We start from the raw sequence: 9,686 nt of genomic DNA on the forward strand, positions 1-9,686 counted from the left end.
TCACCAGCCCCCTGGCTCCAGGCTTAGCTCTGGGCCTAAGAACCTGGGCTTCCTGTTTGGAGAGGAAGAGGTGGGGCCCGCACCAGGAGAGCCCTGATGGGGTAGGGGTGAGGCAGCCTAGTCTCCTGGGCAGTGGCCTGCAGGCACTGAGGGTGTACGTGCTCAGCAGTGCCTGCCATGTCTCCCCAGGTCTGCCCTGGGGAGCAGCAGGGTCTGTGCTAACTCACCTTGCTGACAGTGACTAGACAGAGGGTCAAGGTTCAGCAGGGAGCTCCTGACCTGGGACCTGCCAGTAGAAATCTCTCTACTGTCTTTTTTGAACCACTACGAAGGACTCATCTGCCAGGGGGGAGTAAGAAAGTGTGGGAAACCATAAAAGAGAGCCCAGCATTGTGGAGATAGCCTGGGGCACAGGGCCAGGCCCCAGGTGCCAACCTCCAGAAGGGTCCTAGTAATTACGGCTGAACTCAGGTGCCCCAGAGCTCCAGTCATTAAAAGAAATCACAGCTTAAGAGAGACAGGCACTTCTAAGAAAATTGTGTCTGCCAGCCCTTCATTCTATTCAGTTGCCTTCCCAGAGATGGGTAGGTAGCAATTTCCCTCTAAAGGGGCCCAAGCAAGAGCAGCAGACCGACTACCCACAGCCCAGTTTCTGTGTGCTCAAGGGACACTCGAGGTGCCATGGAGGATGTGGGTAGAAGGGTGTCAATCACTTGTTTAACCAGCTGCAGGAACTGGAATGTTGAAATGGGTGACTGGGCCCATTTTACTAAGGAAGGAGAATGGAGCAGTCTCCATCCCAGCAAAGCTTAGGAGGTGGTAGAGGATTAGCGGTGCATAAACGTGGCCTTTGTTTCACTGGGTGCTCCCTTCCTGGCTCTCTTCACCCTCCAGGGCCACCCCAGGGGAAAGTCTCACTTGGCACCAGCTTCGGCATCTCTCACATCTGCTCATGTTCCTCCAACTTAGAGCTTTGCATTCAAGTTTTAAAAACTGTCTTAAAAGACTCCTTTTAAAACTTTTATTTATATTCATGTTGACAGTTACCTTTCTTTACCCCAGTAGTTTTCCATGAATGATAGTGCTATAACGTTTTTCTTCTAAAATAAATTTTAAGTGAAAAAAGGAGTGAATTTAAAGGGAATTACGAAGCAAGTGATAGTACAGTAGGTATTCAAATATAGTTGAGATTTTGGGAATGGCACACAATGACCTCAGTCTTCAAAAAGTGTCTTTGCTCTCAACAGTTGATTGTCATTCACAGGAAGACTAAGTCTTGCTAGTTAGCTGTTGCTGGAAATGGCTGAAGATCAAGTATTATAAAACCAGAATTATTATCTTGGTAGAGCATTGTCACCAGACAATGCCTCAGGACACAGCATTTATTTCTCTAGTCAGTGACAACACTTAAACTATACAACCACTGGTATACTTTTTTTTTTGGGGGGGGGGCATGATCTCACTCTATTGCCCAGGCTAGGGTTCAGTGTATGATCATAGCTCACTGTAACCTCAAACTCCTGGGCTCAAGCAACCCTCTTGCCTAAGGCTTCCAAGTAGCTGGGACCACATCCGGCTAATATTTGTAGTTTTTATAGAGACAGAATCTCACTATTTTTCCCAGACTGGTCTCAAACTCCTGGTCTCAAGTGATCCTCCTGCCCTCCATCCCAAAATGCTGGGATTACAGGTGCGATACGCCTTGCCTTGTCCATTAGAATACTATTAAGAGTGGTTCATAGTGATTATTTTGAAAATTTTCTAGGCTGCCAAGCTCTTGGCCAGTGCATTTTTTAATAGTTTATTCATTCATTGACTCGTTTTTATTTTTTAAAAACTGAGAGCAATACAGCCCACTGCTCAGAGGCAATGAGGCTTGGAAATCCAACCTGTAGACCAGGTAGAAGGGGAGCCCAGCACCTGTACCACTGCCGTTTATTCTGCAGACATTCACTGAGCATTTCCTTTGTGTCAAGCTCTGATCCAGACTCTTAACCAGGGGTAAGCCAACATTTTCTTTAAAGGGTCAAATGGTAAAAAAATATTTTGGGCATTGCGGCCCACTGCTCAGCTTTGCCAGTGTAGTGGGAGAGCAGCCATAGATAAGCAATGCATGGGCCTGGCTGGGTTCTAATAAAGCTTTACTTACAAAAGCAGGTGGAGGGATGGACTTGGCCCACAGGCTGTAGTTGGCGAATCCCTGCGCTAGATTGATGTGATACCTGATTTTCATGGATCCCAACCTAGTAGGGGAGACAGATGAGGGAGGCGGAGACACAAGTAACTGTTTAATACCAATCTTGTTATTATGTGAAGGAAATGTCACAGTGTGGCGAGGTGGCCTCTCTCAGCACCATCAGGCCCAGCTCCTTTGTCAAAACCTACAGGGAGGAGGCTGCCCCCACATCTTACCAAGAGCCCTTCGTGTCTCCCTATGGGCTGTGATCGGTGGTTTCACATGTTCAGACTTAGTAGCTCCAGAGATAGGGGTGAGGAGCAGGGGCTGGGATGGGAGCCCTGTGTCCCCCCCTCATCCTAACTATAAATAGGACATTCTGATTTTTTTTGCAGTTTTTGGCCGGGGCTGGGTTTGAACCCGCCACCTCCGGCATATGGGGCCAGTGCCCTACCTACCCCTTTGAGCCATAGGCACTGCCCAGGACATTCTGATTTTACATGTATACTGGGCATCTGTATAAGAGTTTTATCTGATGGGCAGCGCCTGTGGCTCAGTGAGTAGGGTGCCGGCCCTGGCCAAACTGCAACAAAAAAATAGCCAGGTGTTGTAGCAAGCACCTATAGTCCCAGCTACTCGGGAGGCTGAGGCAAGAGAATTGCCTAAGCCCAAGAGCTGGAGGTTGCTGTGAGCTGTGATGCCACAGCACTCTACCAAGGGTGACAAAGTAAGACTATTTCTAGAGAAAACAAAGAGTTTTATCTGAGGAAAGTATTTTGCCAGTTTAAAACCCTGTAAGCCACATCTCGGGGTCTTCTGATTTGATTTCTGGAACCACCTCTTGGCACGAGGCCCTCCACCCTCCCCACTCTACATTGGGAGCATGTTTCTCAGTCCCAGTGTTAGGGAGACCTGGGCTTTTCCTGAGTGGCTGCTGCATTTTCATCTTCTTTGCATTGTGGCCCTGTGGCCAGCCACCTTTCTTCCTTATTTTGGCCACTTAGAAGCTGAGAACCAAACCTGAGTCCCCCCCAGGCACCTGCTGCTCTGTTCCTCTTCCCTGTACTTTGCTATTTAAGACCCAAATCTCCCTGCTTTGGACTTCCTCAGCCATTCCTAGTTATGTTTTGTATTTATACTTTTACACATCCTTCGCTTCACTGTGCTAGGCTCCAGTGGACCATCCAAATGCAGCCTGGGGCTCTGCCCTTTGGAGCTTTCAGGCTGATGAAACCGTCTGGAACTGGTCAGCTCATATGTGAGCTTGCCAGCTGAGAAGACGTAACACCACGAGTCCCTGGGCTGCGGGATCTTCCCTCCTCAGGTTGGGTGATGTCTGCCTGGGGAGATGTGTTCCAGCTGTCCCTAAAGGATGTGTGGTGGCAGCCAGATGCAGAAGGGAGATGCCAGCACATGGTCAGTGCATAGCAGAGTTCTGAGAGACGAGGGGCCAGGTCAAGGCCTTCAAATGGGGGTATGTGTGTGACATGGTTGTGTTTTCAGTTAGAGAACAGCATTCTGACTGGAGCAGGATGGCTAGGTGAGACAGGGAAGGTATGAACCCAGGGCTGAAAGCAGGCTCGTAGCAGGTTACAGCCAATAGGCAGGTTGTCCAGGGAGGTAGAGGGAGAGAGAGGAATGTGGACCTAGCTAAGAAGAAACTCAGAGAGACTTGGAGATGATCAGCTGGGAGTGAGGAAGCAGGACATATGAGGGATCCCCAGGTCTCTGGCTTGTGTGCCTGAAAGGTCATGCCTTGAAGCAGGTGATGTTGGCAGAGGCCCTGAGCTTGGGCTGGATATGTTGGGTCTCAGGGACCTTTGGGGCCCCTGGGGGCATAAGGGTGTGTGTCTCAGCAAATAGTACGTAGCAAAAGTCTGAAGCTTCAGGAGTTTGGGGCTAGTGGTCTGAGTTACCAGCCTCTCATGGAAAATTGCAGGCTGGAGACGTGGCCATGCAGAAATAGGAGGATGTCAGAACCACTAATCCTTGAGGGGAGGATGGTCTGCTTGTCTGTCATTGCAGGAAGTTCCAGAAGGCTCAGCGACTTCAGCTGTAGATAGCACTCGCTGTGTGTGTGGGGTTAGGATGGCTGCGTCAGGTGCAGCTCCCACCCAATGCCCCAATGCCCACTCCCTCTCCTTCCCGCCCCCTTTCTGTCCATCCTTCCTTTCAGCAGGAGATGAGATCAAATAAGTGAGGAAAAGGAGGGCCCATCAGAGGTGTGTGTGGACAGTAGAGAAACCACACCAAGCAGTGCTCAGCCCATCAGATCAGCGATCAGGAATTGATAGTGGATCAAATATGCCCTGTGATATGACTTCCTCTTTCATATTGTATGATTTTTTGAAAGTCATCTAAACATTTATTTTGTGGAATGATGTGGTGGGGGGTAGAGATCAGGTACAAATTTAGGGAGACCGAGAGTGAAGAGAGCATGAGAGCAAGAGGTGGGAGGAACTGAGCTACGGACGGAACAGGAGGAAGGCCGGGGGGAGATGGCCAGGGGTGGCTTCTGCAGAGAGTCAGGGATCTCCCTGCAAGCTGATCACGGATGGCCAGTTCACATGTAGAGAGGGAAGAGGAAAAGATGTGCTGGCAGAAGGATTAACCTAGTGAAGGTAGCAAGTTTGTTTGGGAATTGGCCAGAAGCTCAATGGGAAAGGGCCATTGGGTGGGAGAAGTGGCAAGACATGAGGCTTTCAGGTGAGTTGAAGCAGGTGTAAGGAAGCCCATACAAATTGGGGTGATTTTTTTATTTCCCCTTAGTCACATTCAGTTACAAAGATCATCTGGGGAGTTGGGGTCAGGATGGGAACAGAGTGGTGGAATGAGGTGAGGCCATACCCATGGCTGTGGAACTTGCTGTCCTGGGTTTAGGAATCAGCTCCTTTAGGTTTAATTTTATTAGAGTTAAATTGTTAGATTATTGTAGTGTCAAACTCTGCCACAGAATTTCATTGGGGTGCTCCTGGGATGTCAAATGTGAAGATCTGACAAAACCCTGTTCTTTAAAATGAGCTTGGAATCACTCCACGAGAACAAAGAGGCTTCATTTCTTTCTCAAGCTTTGGGAGATACTGAAACATCCAGAGCTGTCCGGGCCTGCTTGGAGGAGGGGCGCTCACAGCTTGTGTGTCAGCACTCCGGGGCCGCGTTCCTGCGTGCTGCCCGCTCTGGGGCTGCTTTGAACTGAACCCACAGACTTTCCTCCTGAGCTCACTTGCCTCTGTGCTGCCTCTGGGCTCTGTCATGTGCCTCCAGCAAGCTGCACCTGTAGGGGAGCAGAGGCCCCCTTATCTTGTCCTTTGGTTATTTGTCCCACTTTTCTCTTTCAGAGGGCCACTGCCAAGGTGACAAGTCAATATTCTGTAGGATGGAAGTCTTGTCTCGCTATTGCTCCATCCCAGGCTACAACAAGCTGTGCTGCAAATCCTGTAACCTGCACAACAACCTCACCGGTGTGGAGGACGGGCTGGAGCCGCCGCCTGGGAAGCACAATGACATTGACGTGTTCATGCCCACCCTCCCAGGCCCCACTGCAGTTGTGGAGGTGCAGACTTCCCCGGGCCCCCCCCAGGAGGTCCCTCTCAATGCCTCCAGCACCAATGCCACGGAGGACCACCTGGACACTAACGCTGTAGATGTACCCTACAAAATCCACGGCCTGGATGATGAAGTCCAGCCGCCCAACCTGATCCCTCGACGACCGAGCCCGTATGAAAAGACCAGAAACCAAAGAATCCAAGAGCTGATTGATGAGATGCGGAAGAAAGAGATGCTTGGAAAGGTCTAATAAAGTGGAAAGATAGCATCCATAGCATTTTATTTTTCTTGCTTATAGAGATATTCCATGGGATAGCAAATCCTCTATCATGAAGATGAAGCCAAAATTCCTGATTCCAAAAGGTTTTGAGAAAACAAAGAGGAGTGATGTAAAAAATGTGGGTGTGAGCACATGGCGACTAGGCTAGCAGGTGTGCTTCCTGCGATGGAGCTGGGTGTGGACGGGAGAGGAGCACAGGGGAGGGCATGAGGGTGACTCTGGGAGGAATAAGCTCGCCCCACGTAGTCGAGCAGGGATTGGGACTCTTTCTCTCCTTCGTGGTGATGTGGGACATTTCCCTCCTGTCCTCAGATCCAGGTACCTAATAACTGACCAGCTGCCATGATGGGCACAAGGAAGTAGAGGTCATGAACTCAAACACCCACATGGGCCAGGTAGGTGACAAGGATGAGAGTAGTAGCCAGCTGGGGACTGTGACCATCCGGAGAGCCACAGCCACCGAGACCTGATTGTTGGTTCTAATCGTTGCTGCCACTGTGAAGTCTGTATCTCTCTTCTCCACTGGCCCTGGCCTTGCCAGGCACTGTGCCTTTTCAGAAGAAGTCTAGATTTTCATGTGAAAAATACAATCTTTAAAAGTCTACTCAAAATATTTTAAAAGAGTGTGGGAGTCTGGTAAGCTCTAGTCTCCACTACCTCTAGTCTCAGGCTTGCTAATTGAGGACTGAAAGTCATCTGACCCATTTGGTGCTCATATGGTACTGCATCTGAACGTCTTGACCTAGCCTGAAGCTGCCTGGCTGTCCTTCTCACCCGGGAAGTAATGAGAGTCCTGTAACTGGAGACATGACGAAGACACTGGCCTCTCCCAGCCTCTCCCCTGCCTCCCTTCTCTACTGACCCTGGCCTTGCTGGTACCTCCCAGGCTCTGGTGGAAGAGCCCCACATTCTCCTCTGACCAGCCTAGCCCCGGGGGTCCCCAGAGAGCCTCCTCCCTCCCCAGGTGTCCCAAAAGAATGAGGGAGGCACATGCTCTGTTGGGAGAGTTCAGTGAGCAGCCCAGGCCCAGGGATCTCCCCCCCATCCCAGAGGGGCTGGGGTGCTGCCACTGGCATGGCCACACCTGTGGGTTCCCAGACCCTGAGCTCTGTGGACTCCTCCCTGCTCCTGGGCCAGCTTCGCCTGCCCACAGAGGACAGGCTCTAGCCTGCCCCACCTCACTTCTGTCCCTTCCAAGTTTCAGAACCCAGTGGTGACTGCAAGGCTTGGCCTCTGATGGGAAGCTCGGGGTGGAACATGGAGAGAACATGCTGTATCTTCTGCTTTTTCAGAATTTAATGACTTGTATTTTTAAAAGCAAAATGGTGTTTTGTGAGCAAGATTCAAGTAAGAGAAAAATAGGAGGAAAGGCGGAGTGGAGATGGATAGGAGGAGGGTGGCTAATTGTTACCTCTGAGTGCATTGCTGTTTTATGAACATGCAGCTTAAACTTCCCCAAATTATAAGACCCAGGGGCATGTTAGTTCCTTAGCTGGGTCTAGCCTGACACATCATTCTTAAGTTTTTCATGTCCAGGAAACTTCTAGAGGCTGTGTATTCTTACTCACTTTTGTTTACTTCCCCATCATATAGATGAGAATACTGGGGCTCAGGATCATCCCTAATGGCTACTTTCTAAATTGAGATTTGTGGTGCTGAGAATGTTTGTCTGAATCTGTGTATGTGTGTGGATGGGTCTGTGTGTATGGTCTGAGGAACAAGGAGAGGGTTCAGGAACCAGCAAGAACAGGATTTGGGATGGTGCTTCACCTTCCAGCTGGGGGGTGAATAGTCTCCCCCCCCAACCCCACCCCGCACATGCTTGTGTACTGTCCTGGTCTCTCCCAAAGAACCAAACTGGAAAAAACCTTTTGACTATTTCTCACAATATCATATCTTTAACAAGATGTGGTCTGGAGCACTTCTGCAATCCTGCCTCTCTGTAATTTGGAAGGGGAGCCCATGGCTTTCTATCATTTGTTGAACCCAGGACAGCTGGTGCTATTCACGGGCTAAAGAACTAGACAGTCTTGGTTTGGGTCTGTCCTAGAACCTAGGAGGAAGTTTAGGACTAATGCTAGTGGAGAGTATTGGTTTACCCAGCCTCAGGATGGGAGTGATTCATTCCAAGATCTAGGGCTTATGTCTTGCGGCTGAAAGCTTTTGGGAAGAGACCCTGGTGGCTCATTCCCTGTCTCTGAAGGGAGCAAGGTCACTCTGGGGACTGTAGGCCGGTGTGGCTGTGGCCTCAGGTGCCATCAATGTGTTGAGTCTTGCATCCAAAGAGATCTCTAGAGCTAGAAGGTCCTCAGAGGTCTCTCTGTCCAAGGAACTCAATGTTCATTGAGAAACTGCAACTCTCCACTGATCTGGGACTGGTTGGAGAACCAGCTGAGAAACAGTCCTGACCTTTCCCAGCCAGGTTCTGAATCTGAGGGCCTCCTGGTGCCTGGAGGAGGCAGACAATGTCATCTTGCTGAGTTTCTATGACCACAATGAGACTCAGGCCATCCATAGCACAGGAAGATTTGCTGGGGTGCCCGGGAGTTCCTCCTCTCCTCATTCGTGGGCAGGCACGCGTGTTAGATTTTCGGATCCAGCTCTCTGACTTACTCCTTTTGGGAAACCCATGGAATTTCATGTATAAGCCTTTCATTTGTATTTTGAGGTATTTTCTTTGTTTTGAGTATATAAATGGTGCTCAATAGCAACATCTTGTCAGATGAAGCATTGTGATTCTATTTACTCCTGCACGCAGGCAGCCACGGTACTGAATCATTAAGGTGCTGAATGAGAATCAAAATTTTATCTTACTGATAACAACAATCAATACATATTTGTTCTGTGTAGTAAACTTTGATTCCTTACTTTTATAACTTATTAAAGTTAAAATGTCTGTGTTTTTGCAAATCATGTCTGCATTTTGTTACCTTGACTACCCTCAGCCCTACCCCCAGCCTGAACTTGGCCAGAACAGAAGGTTGAGCTGCTTGGTGAGGCCATGAGGTGGGGGGAACCCTGGAGAAGCTGAGCCTGTGCTGCTCCACTCAGGACCTTGTAGAGGGCAAAGGCACCCAGAAAAGGGTTCTTCTCCCAGCTTTCCACAAGGTCGACTCTCCGTGCGACATGACTGAGCCAAGCCCCCAATTTAACCTTGAGTTCAGGGAAGAGATGAAGAATCTCTAGACATCGCCTCTCCCCCATCCCCTATTAAAACCCCTGCTTTCCCATGATTAGGGTTTCCAGAAAAAATGCTAGACGCAGAATTAAATTTGAAGTTCAGAGAAACAATGAATACTCTTTTGCTATAAAAGTGGGACACACTTATCCCAAAATGATTTGTTGTTTCTCTGAAATTCAGATTTAACTGAGACTCCTGTATTGTCAATTCTTAAAATTTGGTCCCCCGTGCTCACTGTTCCACTTCTAAAGGAAACTCAGTTCTCTCTGGCCCTCACTGCTTCCAGCAGTGTCGAGGAGATGGGGGCAGAAAGAAGAGATTCCTTAAGGCCTTGATTTTTGTAGTATTTCCATGCACTCTTTATATATGGAATCAGCAATTGTTGGGAACAGTATTCTATAGATGGCCATTATGTCAAAGTTGTTAGTTTGGTATTCAAATATTTTGTATCTTGATTTTATTCTCTTCTTATTCTATACTTTGACAGAATATCATTTTAATAG

General features: G+C 49.0%; 1 protein-coding gene across 3 annotated transcripts in view; it reads left to right on the forward strand.

The window, feature by feature from the left end:
• The window catches only part of ADAMTS2 (ADAM metallopeptidase with thrombospondin type 1 motif 2), a 230,376-nt gene extending 221,461 nt beyond the window's left edge, over positions 1–8,915 (forward strand). For 2 of the 3 annotated variants that reach the window (XM_053566963.1, XM_053566965.1), the window contains one exon: positions 5,515–8,915. In XM_053566963.1, the coding sequence (XP_053422938.1) occupies positions 5,515–5,972 (458 nt within the window). In that variant the 3' untranslated portion in view covers positions 5,973–8,915. The remainder of the gene's footprint in view (positions 1–5,514) is intronic. The other variant, XR_008375251.1, reaches the window with a different exon arrangement.
• The last annotated feature ends 771 nt before the right edge of the window (positions 8,916–9,686 follow it).

The sequence above is a fragment of the Nycticebus coucang genome, chromosome 17 (assembly GCF_027406575.1).
Source record: "Nycticebus coucang isolate mNycCou1 chromosome 17, mNycCou1.pri, whole genome shotgun sequence".
NCBI lineage: Eukaryota > Metazoa > Chordata > Mammalia > Primates > Lorisidae > Nycticebus > Nycticebus coucang.